Here is a 16,307-nt window from a genome sequence, read left to right on the forward strand (position 1 = left end):
CTACGTAGTGGGCTGTAAAGAGCACTACTGGACAATGTGCTACGTAGTGGGTTGTAAAGAGCACTACTGGACAATGTGCTACGTAGTGTACTAAATAGTATGCTGGGTGATGGTGTTCCCTTACCCTGTCCTCCAGCCTGGCAACCTGCTCCCTGTAGAAGGCATCCTGTTTCTTCAGTTCCTGGTCTCTGAGCTCCAGCTGCTTGGCCTACACACACACGAGAGAGAGAGGAGAGAAGAGAGAGGAGCCATTACTAGAGCGTTCAGTCAACCATGGCCACAGAAGAGACACAGGACACACACACACAGGAGAACTCAGTCAACAGCAGTTACTGGGGATACATAACACAAAAAATTTACAACACACTTTCTACTACCAGAGCCATGAGTGGACGTGGACTTTGGGGTATTGGGAAGTGATGGGAGATGCCAAGAGAGAGAGCCCTCTCACTCATGCCCTCTGCTACTTTCAAGGACATTGGAGTGTGTGTGTGTGTGTGTGTGTGTGTGTGTGTGTGTGTGTGTGTGTGTGTAGCCACACTACAATCTGACAGGGGAGATAACATCAGACCAGGACAACGGAAGGCCTGCTCTCTTTATTTATGACCCTGTGATACCAGAACTGCTCTTTTCTACAGTGACCTTCAATAAACACCCATCTGACTGAAGCTGATCTCCCCTGTGATAAGACTGTCAGCTCCTAGGAAATCAACCTCACAGCCTACACAAGACCCTATACACTAAACTGTCAGAGGAATAAGAGGGAGAGTGAGCGAGAGATGGGGAGCGAGCGAGAGCGCGAGAGATGGGGAGCGAGCGAGCGAGAGCGCGAGAGATGGGGAGCGAGCGAGCGAGAGCGCGAGAGATGGGGAGCGAGAGAGAGCGAGAGATGGGGAGCGAGAGAGAGCGAGAGATGGGGAGCGAGAGAGAGCGAGAGATGGGGAGCGAGAGAGAGCGAGAGATGGGGAGCGAGAGAGAGCGAGAGATGGGGAGCGAGAGATGGGGAGCGAGAGAGAGCGAGAGATGGGGAGCGAGAGAGAGCGAGAGATGGGGAGCGAGAGATGGGGAGCGAGAGATGGGGAGCGAGAGATGGGGAGCGAGGGAGCGAGAGATGGCGAGCGAGAGATGGGGAGCGAGAGATGGGGAGAGAATAAAATAGAGAATCTACAGGAAGCTCCCCGCTCCAGTCTTACCTTCCATGTAATCTCCTGAAGAGAGGAAGGGAGAAAGAAAGAAAGGCAGATTAAACTGTCTACATCTTCAAAATGACAACTGGTTTAGTATTCAAAAGCTGGGAGTGACTGGCCGCCACAGCGTTTTACACTCACGTTTACTCGCTCTCTCTACATTTTTCACACATACAGATGTAGGATCTTAATTTGACCTATATTGTCACAGCAAAATGATCCTGCAGCAACAGGATTTGAAAGTTTAATCCATAATGTTACTTGATCGGTGGTTAGGCTATTAGCTGGCCAAATGTAGGTTACATGTAAAGTGCAATACTGTTAATATAACCATGTGTTAGTGTGGGTTTTCAGTTAAAAGCTGCAATATGTAATGTTTTGGGCGACCCGACCAAATTCACATATGAAAGAGAGTTATAGATCTGTAAATCTCATCAAATGCAAGTCTAAGAAGTGGTAGATCGGTTCTACAGTGGGGAAAAAAAGTATTTAGTCAGCCACCAATTGTGCAAGTTCTCCCACTTAAAAAGATGAGAGAGGCCTGTAATTTTCATCATAGGTACACGTCAACTATGACAGACAAAATGAGAAAAAAAAGAAAATCACATTGTAGGATTTTTAATGAATTTATTTGCAAATTATGGTGGAAAATAAGTATTTGGTCAATAACAAAAGTTTCTCAATACTTTGTTATATACCCTTTGTTGGCAATGACACAGGTCAAACGTTTTCTGTAAGTCTTCACAAGGTTTTCACACACTGTTGCTGGTATTTTGGCCCATTCCTCCATGCAGATCTCCTCTAGAGCAGTGATGTTTTGGGGCTGTCGCTGGCCAACACGGACTTTCAACTCCCCTCCAAAGATTTTCTATGGGGTTGAGATCTGGAGACTGGCTAGGCCACTCCAGGACCTTGAAACGCTTCTTACGAAGCCACTCCTTCGTTGCCCGGGCGGTGTGTTTGGGATCATTGTCATGCTGAAAGACCCAGCCACGTTTCATCTTCAATGCCCTTGCTGATGGAAGGAGGTTTTCACTCAAAATCTCACGATACATGGCCCCATTCATTCTTTCCTTTACACAGATCAGTCGTCCTGGTCCCTTTGCAGAAAAACAGCCCCAAAGCATGATGTTTCCACCCCCATGCTTCACAGTAGGTATGGTGTTCTTTGGATGCAACTCAGCATTCTTTGTCCTTCAAACACGACGAGTTGAGTTTTTACCAAAAAGTTCTATTTTGGTTTCATCTGACCATATGACATTCTCCCAATCCTCTTCTGGATCATCCAAATGCACTCTAGCAAACTTCAGACGGGCCTGGACATGTACTGGCTTAAGCAGGGGGACACGTCTGGCACTGCAGGATTTGAGTCCCTGGCGGCGTAGTGTGTTACTGATGGTAGACTTTTGGTCCCAGCTCTCTGCAGGTCATTCACTAGGTCCCCCTGTGTGGTTCTGGGATTTTTGCTCACCGTTCTTGTGATCATTTTGACCCCACGGGGTGAGATCTTGCGTAGAGCCCCAGATCGAGGGAGATTATCAGTGGTCTTGTATGTCTTCCATTTCCTAATAATTGCTCCCACAGTTGATTTCTTCAAACCAAGCTGCATACCTATTGCAGATTCAGTCTTCCCAGCCTGGTGCAGGTCTACAATTTTGTTTCTGGTGTCCTTTGACAGCTCTTTGGTCTTGGCCATAGTGGAGTTTGGAGTGTGACTGTTTGAGGTTGTGGACAGGTGTCTTTTATACTGATAACAAGTTCAAACAGGTGCCATTAATACAGGTAACGAGTGGAGGACAGAGAAGCCTCTTAAAGAAGAAGTTACAGGTCTGTGAGAGCCAGAAATCTTGCTTGTTTGTAGGTGACCAAATACTTATTTTCCACCATAATTTGCAAATAAATTCATTAAAAATCCTACAATGTGATTTTCTGGAGAAAAAAAATCTCAATTTGTCTGTCATAGTTGACGTGTACCTATGATGAAAATTACAGGCCTCTCTCATCTTTTTAAGTGGGAGAACTTGCACAATTGGTGGCTGACTAAATACTTTTTCCCCCCACTGTGTGTGCGCTATTTCTATGGTTCCAGTGCTTAAGTTTAATTTTTGCGTCTTTTACTTTCGGTTTTGTACACCAGCTTCAAAAAAGCTGAAAATACAATATTTTTGGTTTTGGAAAATATATTTCACAGCGGTTTAGATGGTACAATGATTCTCTACACCAGGGGTACTCAACTCTTACCCTACAAGGTCCAGAGCCTGCTGGTTTTCTGTTCTACCTGATAATTAATTGCACCCACCTGGTGTCCAAGGTCTAAATTAGTCCCCGATTAGAGGGGGGAAAATGAAGAAACGCAATGGAACTGGCTTCGAGGTCCAGAGTTGAGTTTGAGGACTATACTATACTTGCTTGTTTTGTCACAAACTGAAAATAGGCGAACTACTAGAATTTCAGCAACCAGGAAATTGCAGAGCAATTTCTGCATGCAATTTCTGCATTGTGCATCTTTAATTTCTGTAAATCACAAAACTTTTACTGTGCAGAAAAATCCTCAGCAACAAAAGAGTAATTCAATTAAGATCCTACATCTGTACACACACATTCAAATCCAGGTGACAGCTACTATTCTACTGAGGGCCATTGAAGGTGACATCTACTACTCTACTTAGGGCCATTGTGAAGGTGACAGCTACTACTCTACTTAGGGCCATTGTGAAGGTGACATCTACTACTCTACTTAGGGCCATTGTGAAGGTGACAGCTACTACTCTACTTAGGGCCATTGTGAAGGTGACATCTACTACTCTACTTAGGGCCATTGTGAAGGTGACATCTACTACTCTACTTAGGGCCATTGTGAAGGTGACAGCTACTATTCTACTGAGGGCCATTGTGAAGGTGACATCTACTACTCTACTTAGGGCCATTGTGAAGGTGACATCTACTACTCTACTTAGGGCCATTGTGAAGGTGACAGCTACTATTCTACTGAGGGCCATTGTGAAGGTGACATCTACTACTCTACTTAGGGCCATTGTGAAGGTGACAGCTACTATTCTACTGAGGGCCATTGAAGGTGACATCTACTACTCTACTTAGGGCCATTGTGAAGGTGACAGCTACTATTCTACTGAATCCCAATGTGAAAGTGACATCTACTACTCTACTTAGGGCCATTGTGAAGGTGACAGCTACTATTCTACTGAATCCCAATGTGAAAGTGACAACTACTATTCTACTGAGGGCCATTGTGAGGCCCAGGGTCAGAATTCCATTGCATACTATAGTGAAGTCACAGTCCCAATAGCCTATTGGAGACCTATTCTGACCGACTGAAAGACCGAGTGAATTTCCTGAGTGACTTTACTGGCTGACTTGACTGACAGACATGACTGACCGAAAGACTGACTGATTGAAAAGACTGACTGACCAAAAGACTGACTGACCAAAATACTGATTGACTGACTTGACCCACTGACTTGACTGACAGACAGACTAGCAGACATGACTGACCGACATGACTGACTGAAAGACTGACTGAACTGAACTAAATTGACTGACTGACTAAGCTATGTTATGCGTGATTGTGAGAAGACGTGCTCCTTGAAATCTAATAGTGTACTGGGCAGCCCAAACGGTGACCCTGTGTGCCAAAAAACGGTCCCCTTTCCACTGCTCAATCAAGCTTGAACATCTCTGAGAGGGGCAGGTAGGACCTTGAAACAGAACATCTCTGAGAGGGGCGGGTAGGACCTTGAAACAGAACATCTCTGAGAGGGGCAGGTAGGACCTTGAAACAAAACATCTCTGAGAGGGGCGGGTAGGACCTTGAAACAGAACATCTCTGAGAGGGGCGGGTAGGACCTTGAAACAGAACATCTCTGAGAGGGGCGGGTAGGACCTTGAAACAGAACATCTCTGAGAGGGGCAGGTAGGACCTTGAAACAGAACATCTCTGAGAGGGGCGGGTAGGACCTTGAAACAGAACATCTCTGAGAGGGGCAGGTAGGACCTTGAAACAGAACATCTCTGAGAGGGGCGGGTAGGACCTTGAAACAGAACATCTCTGAGAGGGGCGGGTAGGACCTTGAAACAGAACATCTCTGAGAGGGGCAGGTAGGACCTTGAAACAGAACATCTCTGAGAGGGGCAGGTAGGACCTTGAAACAGAACATCTCTGAGAGGGGCAGGTAGGACCTTGAAACAGAACATCTCTGAGAGGGGCGGGTAGGACCTTGAAACAGAACATCTCTGAGAGGGGCAGGTAGGACCTTGAAACAGAACATCTCTGAGAGGGGCGGGTAGGACCTTGTATCATCATGAGTACAGATAGTAAATACTACTGCCCAGATAGACAAAGACAAAACACACACACGCCCAGACACACACATGGCTCAGACATGTCAACACACACACACTGATCCCAAACACACACACACACACACACACCGGGCAGAGCAGCTGTACTCACTGAGTGGGTAGAGATAAACGTGTAGTAAAAGCGTAACTAAAGGGGACATTAAAAAAGGCAGGCAGTGACAGAAATGTGAGTCCAGGGACTTTGCTTTTCTTCGCTGTGTGTGTGTGAGTGTGTGTGTGTGTGTGTAGCGGGTGTTAAGAGTTTCTCTTTGGACTACAGTAGTGCATATGGCCTAATTCAGGCAACACACACACACTGCACGGTGTCAGGATTACTTCCCACTGATTAACCCCATTCAGTGGCCCTAAAGATAATCTAATCATACTAAAGGCCAAACAATGGGACAGACTTCCATGACCACCAATCCACTTTTGTTCCCCTAATGAAAAGGCCGTAGGGGAGAGAGGGGGGTGTGTGGGGGGGAGGGGGCGTGAAGTGGAGAAAGAAAGAAAATGGAAGATAACTTGAAAGAGGGAATAGAGAGGGAGAATGAAAAGGGAGGATAAAATGTGATTTATCATAGTGAGCCATCAGGCTGGCCACCGTTCCTCTGACATGTGGCCCTCATAGTGAGCCATCAGGCTGGCCACCGTTCCTCTGACATGTGGCCCTCATAGTGAGCCATCAGGCTGGCCACCGTTCCTCTGACATGTGGCCCTCATAGTGAGCCATCAGGCTGGCCACCGTTCCTCTGACATGTGGCCCTCATAGTGAGCCATCAGGCTGGCCACCGTTCCTCTGACATGTGGCCCTCATAGTGAGCCATCAGGCTGGCCACCGTTCCTCTGACATGTGGCCCTCATAGTGAGCCATCAGGCTGGCCACCGTTCCTCTGACATGTGGCCTGGCCCACTGGATCTCTATCTGAGGAGGGGGTGGAGAAGGAGGGGAAGAGAGGGATAGAGAAGGAGAGTAAGTTGTGAGAACAGAAAGAGAGCGAGAGATGTCCAGGACTGGGTTTCCCTATAGACATGTCCTCTCATGTTTGGGACAATGTCAGGGCTTGGTTTCCCAAAAGCACCATAGCACTAAGATAATCTTAATTCCTAGTAAACTAAATGGACGAAAGGTGATCTTAGTGCTACGATGCTTTTGGGAAACCCAGCCCTCTACATTACACCACAAAGTCAAAGTACTGTAGTTACACTAAAACTTTTCTCATACTGTCTCCATACTGTCCCTGTATAGACTCTGCATCTGGCTGACAGAGCAGGTCTTAGAGACCCTATGGTCAGATTAAACAGATCGTTTAGGGGGCTGAACGTCTCGCTGAATATCAATTAGCCGCCGGTGAATAAATAAGAGGCAGACATGTTTTTTAATTAGCAGAGTGCTGCAATTTGGGCTGCTGTGTGAACGGGGCAAAAATGCAAACAGTTTGTGTGTGTGTGTGTGTGTGTGGCACAATGTGCTGTGTCAGGAGCTGACTTTCATTCCAACTCTCTCTCTCTCTTTCCCTCTTTCTCTCCCTCACTCTTTAAAAGACTTCTAAAGGAAGGTAAAGAGCAGATATAAAAATAACTTGAGAGAGCTTAGAGTGTTGGGGAACATGATGCGGGAGAACTGCATTACCTCATAACATTGTACACACACAATTTCTATTTAGGATTCATACGCTCTCCCAACTTTTGCACACCCTTAAAGATAGAGTTGCAAACGACAGGGGTCCAAGATAAATCTTTGATCTAAACGAGCATCTAAGCTACCAATAGTGTTCAAGAGTAATGTTCAATAGTAATGTTCAAGACTCAGGGGAACAAAACAGCCAGGGGTGAGTTCCCCAAAGCCTTGTAGCTCACTCGGTTTAGTTATAATTACGTTCAGAACTAATTAACATATTGCCTTGATGACATCCTTGTATGATGGCATTGAAAATAAAGCACACTAAATTCTAACCACTTCTTCCACAACCTTCTCTCGGTCTTTGACCACTGCTGAGCCTGTCTATGACTGGCCCCGTCCCTCACTACATCATAATCAATGAGCTCTCACTCAGGCAGCCCATCTAAATGACCGGTACAACACACAGGTCAGAGCTGCGTGGTGGAGCCCATACATCACGGAGCTGCGTGAAAGGGCCCGGTGACAAACTAATACTGATGCGGTGCCCTGTCCGCTCCAGCAGGCACGAGGTCAGGGGTCGGGCCAATGTGACCGCTGGCTGGTGTCAATTGGCTGAGGAACGGAGGTGGTGTGTGGGAGGTGAGAGATGGGGGGAGGACAGGGACAGAGAGATGAAGGTAGAGAGAGAGAGAGAGAGAGAGTCCAGTGCAGGTCAATGAATATGGATGAACACGGCAGAAAGAGGTGAATTTGAGTTGTGTCAAATTTGAACGAGGGGAATATTTGAAGAGTAGTCAATCAATAACAAACGCGCGGTGCAGGTAAACACAACTTCACTACCACACGCACACACTTCCTTCACCATGCACAGATACACATACTCACACAGGCGATACACACACTTCACCACACACACCCATTAACCTGTAGCCATGAAGTGCTTTGAAAGACTGGTCATGGCTCACATCAACAGCATAATCCCAGAAACCCTAGACCCACTCCAATTTGCATACCGCCCCAACAGATCCACAGATGATGCAATCTCTATCGCACTCCACACTGCCCTTTCCCACCTGGACAAGAGGAACACCTACGTGAGAATGCTATTCATTGACTACAGCTCAGCATTCAACACCATAGTGCCCTCTAAGCTCATCACTAAGCTAAGGATCCTGGGACTAAACACCTCCCTCTGCAACTGGATCCTGGACTTCCTGACGGGCCGCCCCCAGGTGGTAAGGGTAGGTAACAACACATCTGCCACACTGATCCTCAACACGGGGGGCCCCTCAGGGGTGCGTGCTCAGTCCCCCTCCTGTACTCTCTGTTCACCCATGACTGCATGGCCAGGCACCGACTCCAACACCATCATTAAGTTTGCCGACGACACAACAGTGGTAGGCCTGATCACCGACAACGATGAGACAGCCTATAGGGAGGAGGTCAGAGATCTGGCCGTGTGGTGCCAGGACAACAACCTCTCCCTCAACGTGACCAAGACAAAGGAGATGATTGTGGGCTACAGGAAAAAAAAGAGGACTGAGCACGCCCCCATTCTCATCGACGGGGCTGTAGTGGAACAGGTTGAGAGCTTCAAGTTCCTTGGTGTCCACATCACCAACAAACTATCATGGTCCAAACACACCAAGACAGTCGTGAAGAGGGCACGACAAAGCCTATTCCCACTCAGGAGACTAAAAAGATTTGGCATGGGTCCTCAGATCCTCAAAAAATTCTACAGCTGCACCATCGAGAGCATCCTGACTGGTTGCATCACCGCCTGGTATGGCAACTGCTTGGCCTCTGACCGCAAGGCACTACAGAGGGTAGTGCGTACGGCCCAGTACATCACTGGGGCAAAGCTCCCTGCCATCCAGGACCTCTATACCAGGCGGTGTCAGAGGAAGGCCCTCAAAATTGTCAAAGACTCCAGCCACCCTAGTCATAGACTGTTCTCTCTGCTACCGCACGGCAAGCGGTACCGTGCCAAGTCTAGGTCCAAAAGACTTCTCAACAGCTTCTACCCCCAAGCCATAAGACTCCTGAACAGCTAATCATGGCTACCCGGAATATTTGCACTGCCCCCCCACCCCATCCTTTTTACGCTGCTGCTACTCTGTTAAGTATTTATGCATAGTCACTTTAACGCTACCCACATGTACATATTACCTCAACTAGCCGGTGCCCCCGCACATTGACTATGCAACGGTACCCCCCTGTATATATAGCTTCCCTACTGTCACTTTATTTTACTGTATATATAGCCTCCCTACTGTCACTTTATTTTACTTCTGCTCTTTTTTTCTCAACACTTTTTTGTTGTTGTTTTATTCTTACTTTTTTTGTTTAAAATAAATGCACTGTTGGTTAAGGGCTGTAAGTAAGCATTTCACTGTAATGTCTGCACCTGTTGTATTCGGCGCATGTGACCAATAAAATTTGATTTGATTTGATTTGATTTGATTAACCACCACCTAAACCCATTACACCATATCACCCACCACTATCTTTAAAAGGTATCATCCACTGATCAAATCAAAATGACAGGAGAGGATACGATGTCTCTTTTAGTGGCAGCATTACAGCAACGTGTTACACTAACAGGGGCTCTTAAACATAAGAGAGTAGCCTTCTGTTAGGAGTCCATTGGATCTCCCCACTAGTCATTCTACCACCTTGCTAATTAGACTTAAGAGGCAGAGTTTTACAGAGAAGCAGTGAAGTTCATCACTAGCTATTACTCTCTCTATGAGAGGTTATATAGGACACCTATTATGATGTCAGATATACGATGGCCAGTAATTAACGAAAACTCACTTTGGCCCTCACCACACACACACAAAGGAGAGTTACGTTTAATTAATTAAACTTTCCCTGACATATGCAAGCACGCCACAGACGCCAAGCTCACGTGCATACACACACACGCCCTTGAATCTCATCGAGGTGTGTCTGAGACCCACAGGCCAAAGCGTCTGTCCCACCGTGTGTGTGTGTCTGTCTGGACACTTCCCCTGGGGCACTGGGGCAGTGAGTAATGGCTAGGGATGCCCCTGAAGGTCAAAGGGCAGACCTGGGCATGTGTGCATTTGTTTAAGGACACTGAATAAAAATGAACTTTCCCTCCCCAGTCACTAGCTCATTGGCTGTGAGTAGAGATCACATTAGGCCTGGTCTACACCAGCTATCCTTAATCACTGATGGGGGCTGATAGAAATATAATAAACTCGCGCCCTGGTCTCTCACCTAGACCCTGTTGCCCTTAGTGGCTCAGTATGTGACATTAAGATCAATACACACCACAGGAGGCTGCTCAGGGGACAAAAAACGCAAAGGGAGAAAATTGAATGTGTTTGACGTATTTGATACCATTCCACTAATTCTGCTCCAGCCATTACCACGAGCCCGTCCTCCCCAATTAAGGTGCCCACAACCTCCTGTGATACACACCTAAGAGAGCACACACACACATCACACAGAGTAACCGCCTTCGGCTGACAGAATATATCACACCGCCTTCGACTGACACAATATATAGGTGAAAATGAGTCGCCCTGCCAATATACTTTTGAAATGATTTATGGGGTCTTTATGGGGGTCTTTATCAGTCAGATTTAAAAGAGAAAAATGTGCCTTGGTATTGATAGAGGACTACTTAAGGGTGCTTTTCAGCAAGATGCCGCGTTGCTAATGAACACCATAACCAAAACATTTCACTACAACCTCTAGGCTAGTTAGGTACATAACTCAATTCATTTCCATCCATTTGGAATACTTTAAGGAATATCACTGAACCGCTCATGCTCGGTGAAATTATATTATGAATAGAATTATTACATTTTTTGGGGCTATGTGTTCGTTGCTAATTCAAGTTTCGGATCCATCTAGCTCCACTCAAGGATCATTTCTCTGATATGATATTAGACAAATCTTTCTCTCAGGGACTACTACATGGAAACAGCAACATCTGGATGCCCCTGAGCTCCGATCGACTCAGAGATTGATTACTTAGCTGATCAGCCACATGCGGTGCAAAAGGACTGATTGATAATCCTGCGTTTGAGTAACCATCTCCCTCTCAGCTTCCCTGGGGCTTGTGGAACGGGAGGGAGGGGGGGGACCTCTGGAGGATCCCACCCATCTGTCACTTTCAGCAGGCGCTAGTGTCTGAGGAGGCCCTGGTCATTCATTACCTCCATGGTCCTGAAGTGTGTACAACAACCACACAAAGACCAAACTAGGGCTAGGGCTATATGGAGCCATCCACAACAATGGGGAGACAAAGACACTAGGGACACAGAGTGGTGGGGAGGTGGAAAACTCCCCGGCCGCGTCTCAAATGGCAGCCCATCCAAGATATAGTGCACTACTTTTGACCAGAGCCCTAGTGCAAAATGTAGGGAATAGGGTGCCATTTGGGACTCAGGCCTTGACCTGAGTGTAGAGGACACGCTGTGTGAGGTGAAGGAACAGGCTTACTGCCTTCAGAGGAGAGATTCCCCAGGGGGACTGGGAACAACAGAACGAGAGAGAAGGGAGAGAATAGAAAGAGAGTGGGAGAAAACAATCCGGAGAGGGTCAAAGTGATGCAGGGAGGGAAGAGAAAGATGGATGCCCTCAGGATGTGCTGGTGACATTGGCACATCACGCTGGTGCTGCCGACGACCAGCTCCACATGTCTGACCTCCGTCTATGCCACCACCTGAGGTACTAGTTGAGGGTCACCTCCACTGGCTGGCTGACCGCTTCAATAGACCTCTACTGGCTGGCTGACCGCTTCAATAGACCTCTACTGGCTGGCTGACCGCTTCAATAGACCTCTACTGGCTGGCTGACCGCTTCAATAGACCTCTACTGGCTGGCTGACCGCTTCAATAGACCTCTACTGGCTGGCTGACCGCTTCAATAGACCTCCACTTTCTTCTTATTCACTTGCTTTGTGTTCATTCCCTGTTACTTCTTCCCTCCGTTCTTCTACATCTGTCCATTCTTCTCCCATCCATCACTCAATCCCTCAGCGCTTCTTCACCCTCTCCTCTCCATATGGTTCCAATACCTCTGGTATACACCCTGCAACCTCCACATAACTCTCTCACTCTCTCCCCTTAAAAAGAGCTAGTGTCATTAGCTAGGCCAACTGTTCACTTCCAAACAGACTCATTAATATGATTTATCCTGTAGTTAAACCATGAGGGAGAACACAGAGAGGGAAAAAACAAGCTAACAAACAAGCCCGGAGAGTGTGGAGCGAACGCTGGCCGCCTGGGTGTACGAGGGAGTTCACTGAGCATCAACAAACACACACACACACTTACTTAACACTAACAGAACAGTGACCCATCTGGCCCACTAGACTTCTCACTCCGGCTCGCCTTCCCCAACCTTTGGGCACTCAACAGCTAGCCAATTAAGGAGCGGTGGTTAATGTCTCACGGGGCTCGCAGCAATTATTAGAGCAGTTTAATTCCCACGCAGTTACTCTGCGCCATTACTCTGTGCTGAGAGTGTTTTAGATTCTTTGAATGTAAAACTCCAAAAAAGACTACATACGACAAAACATAAAAGGTATGTGAGGAAAAATATTCACCACACCATCTGTTTCCAGATCCCTCTCCTCTTGAGCAAGGCTGATTCCGATTCCGTCTCAGCTTCAGAAAGTTTTTACACTAACTAGCGCTTCAAAAATACTTCCAACATCACCCGCACCACAGCCGCCCGTTGCTTCCGAGGCTGTAAATTGACTTTACAAGCGCTCTGTCAGAAAGCGGCTTTCCTGACACCTGCATTCATCTATCAATCCAAGCCGGCCATAGATCCGCTGCCCGCCTCTGGCAGACAGCCATGCCAATTAGCTGCTGGGGTGAGGCTGCCGCACCCGCCACTGCCTGTTTCTGCCCTTGCCAGCCACAGGGCCTGCCAATTAGGTCTGACCTCTGTCTGACCAAATACTGGCGCTGACACACTGGCACCGCGTGTGGGCATCACAGTCTGGATGTCTGGATGGACCAGGGCAGAGTGGGCAGTAAGTAATGACTAGTCAACAGACACCCCCAGAGAGAGAATGTGGCGCACACACACACACACAGCAGAGATTCTGTGAGAGTTTGATTTGAAGGAGTCAGGCGCAGGAGGGTAAATCACCGAATACAGAGTTTATTCCGTAGGACACAGTTCTGCTGGATAGCATCAACAGCACAGGGCGTAATACAGGCGCACTGGAACACAATACAGGCACATGGGGAGAAATAACCCCGGCAATACAAAGTACGGGTAGCTCAACTGAGCTACACTCATCTTCACATAAAACAATCACCCACAAGGACAAGGGGGCAGAGGGAACACTTATACACGGACTAATGAGGGAGTATGAACCAGGTGTGTGTAATTGACAAGACAAGACAAATGTGATGATGATATATGGAGCGGCAGTGGCTAGTAAGCCGGTGACGACGAACGCCGAAACCTGCCCGAACAAGGAGGGGAGGCAGCCTCGGTGGAAGTCGTGACAGATTCATATCGTTGATTGGATGTCAGTTGCCTAATAGCGCTGACACACACACATCTTTCGGACTCCAACACATAAAGTCCTTGTGAGTCCCCCAGATAAAGAGAGTCAGGTTAGCAGAAAGAGCAGTACCTTCAGTGGCAGGGGAATGAGATAGACTGACTGGCTTCTGAAGGACACACTGTTAACATGACTGACCGCTAAACCCAAGGACACACTGCTAACATGACTGACCGTTAAACCCAAGGACACACTGCTAACATGACTGACCGCTAAAACTAACTCCAAATGCTACATATGCTCCACCATAGCTCACAAGGTTAAGGAATATACAGTTGAAGATGTTTCTGAAAGATACATATATTCTCATCTGGGAACACAAAACTAAATCTAGCATCCAACTAAATCTAGCATAACCCCCCCCCCTTTCCATTTACTGTGACAGTCATTCTGTCTGCAAGCCGAGCAGATTTGCCTCTCGTATTAAACCATGCAGTAGTAGTCTTCTTCCCCTGTTAATCTGACTCCTAACTAAAAGACATGGAGGTGCATTCTTACCGTTTATCTGACTCCAAACTAAAGACATGGAGGTGGATTCGCTCCATGGATTTCTCTTGCTCCCTGGTGGAATCTTTTTTAAAATGAGGGAAAAAGGGATGCTGTTTTTCAAATATCGCCTACAAGTCCATCCAATTCAAAACCCAGCAAGTCTCCTCTAATACCTGGTAAATTAAATTGTGGTCCATTATCAGCAGGGCCCAGACGACTGTATGTAAAACGCAACAGCATTTGAAGTACACATATTTGTGCAAAGGGGGACATTTGCTGGAGACTGCACTTTTTCTAAGGAAGAGAGGGAAGAAGAGAAAGAAAGAGGGTAAGAAAGAGAGAGTGGGAGAGGGGTGGTGGTTGTTTAAGCTTAACGGAAGTCATTTTCAGGCCAGACGAGCATCATATGAAGACAGTTTAACTGGAGCATAGGTAGATTTTACGCTGGCAGGGAGAGAAGATGGGCTTGAGGGAGACAGAGGGAGCACAGTCGTCATCATCTCAAGATAATAAGATACTGATAACTATGATAACAGTAATAGTGGTCCATTCAGTTATTGTGGGAGGGTACAGGAGTTCATAATTGGATGCAACATATGAGATGGGATAACAATCCACAGGCTTGGTGATGCATTCTATATTTCTGTTCAGAGGAGCCTTCAAATAACTGTCTAGAAATCAACCACCGTTTGTTCTTCACGTCACATAAAAGCAATGTGATCGGCGACGGTGGTATGAAAAAAGCAAACACCTGCTGCTAATCCACAGACTTAACGGAGGTGAGGAATCGGCAGCCATTTTACACTTTCTTAAGCATATATTTTAAAGGAGGGCTTTTGTGAGGGGGACTCTTTGACAAATCACAAATCCGCCACTGTGGACCATGGAGCTCAAGATGGATGACTCTGGGTTTGATTGAAATGTCTGCCTCAGGGTTGAGCCTGTGTCTGACTGGAATGGTGTGGCTCGTGATTGATTGGCTGTTCTGAGAGTTTGACTCCGGAGGGCAAGAATCGTTGAAAAGCAAAAAGGGATGGTGAAGTCTATGATTTCATTGAAGAGCAGACACACGGTCGGGCGGACGGACATGCAGACTGTGAATGTGTTACACTGCAACCCGTTTTGTCTGGTGGTGTATGTCATACGTCAACGTCCTTTCGTCTTCCTCATTGGTTACCATTCACAACATGATTAGACTACACGGAAGAGGATTAACCTAATATTCATACTGCTACTGGTCAGGGGGTACTGTTCTGGTTTGCTTAAAGCTTACATAGGCATTACACATATTCATATTAAAATCGGTGTGGTTAGGTGATTAATAATTATGTTTTTTGTGTGGAACTTAACCCATCATTCCTTCAGGACAAGGAGATACTAACCATCCAATGGCTGCAACCAAGCAACATATTCCACTTGAATAACATACTGTTTACTCATCAACAACAACAACAAACGGGACTGTTTGGCGTGCTTTGGTTATTAAATATATTTATTTCTATCATGTGAACACATGTGAGGCTTCACACAGAGGCATGTTTCCCAGCTCTAGGACTGGGAAAAAAGTATTTGATCCCCTGCTGATTTTGTACGTTTGCCCACTGACAAAGAAATGATCAGTCAATAATTTTAATGGTAGGTTTATTTTAAAAGTGAGAGAAAAACGCATGTCAAAAATGTTATAAATTGATTTGCATTTTAATGAGGGAAATAAGTATTTGACCCCCTCTCAATCAGAAAGATTTCTGGCTCCCAGGTGTATTTTATACAGGTAACGAGCTGAGATTAGGAGAACACTCTTAAAGGGAGTGCTCCTAATCTCAGTTTGTTACCTGTATAAAAAACACCTGTCCACAGAAGCAATCAATCAGATTCCAAACTCTCCACCATGGCCAAGACCAAAGAGCTCTCCAAGGATGTCAGGGACAAGATTGTAGACCTACACAAGGCTGGAATGGGCTACAAGACCATCGCCAAGCAGCTTGGTGAGAAGGTGACAACAGTTGGTGCGATTATTCGCAAACGAAGAAACACAAAATAACTGTCAATCTCCCACGGCCTGGGGTTCCATGCAAGATCTCAC

At 46.6% G+C, this 16,307-nt stretch overlaps 1 protein-coding gene across 8 annotated transcripts in view; it reads right to left on the reverse strand.

The window, feature by feature from the left end:
- The window catches only part of LOC121550000 (MICOS complex subunit MIC19), a 106,461-nt gene that overhangs the window by 38,260 nt on the left and 51,894 nt on the right, over positions 1 to 16,307 (reverse strand). For 6 of the 8 annotated variants that reach the window (XM_045225668.1, XM_045225685.1, XM_045225683.1 and 3 more), the window contains 2 exons: positions 1,194 to 1,208; positions 125 to 208 (listed from right to left, as the gene is read on the reverse strand). In XM_045225668.1, the coding sequence (XP_045081603.1) occupies positions 125 to 208; positions 1,194 to 1,208 (99 nt within the window). The remainder of the gene's footprint in view (positions 1 to 124; positions 209 to 1,193; positions 1,209 to 16,307) is intronic. The other 2 variants (XM_045225669.1, XM_045225666.1) reach the window with 1 other exon arrangement.

This window comes from Coregonus clupeaformis, chromosome 2, assembly GCF_020615455.1.
Source record: "Coregonus clupeaformis isolate EN_2021a chromosome 2, ASM2061545v1, whole genome shotgun sequence".
NCBI classification, from domain to species: domain Eukaryota; kingdom Metazoa; phylum Chordata; class Actinopteri; order Salmoniformes; family Salmonidae; genus Coregonus; species Coregonus clupeaformis.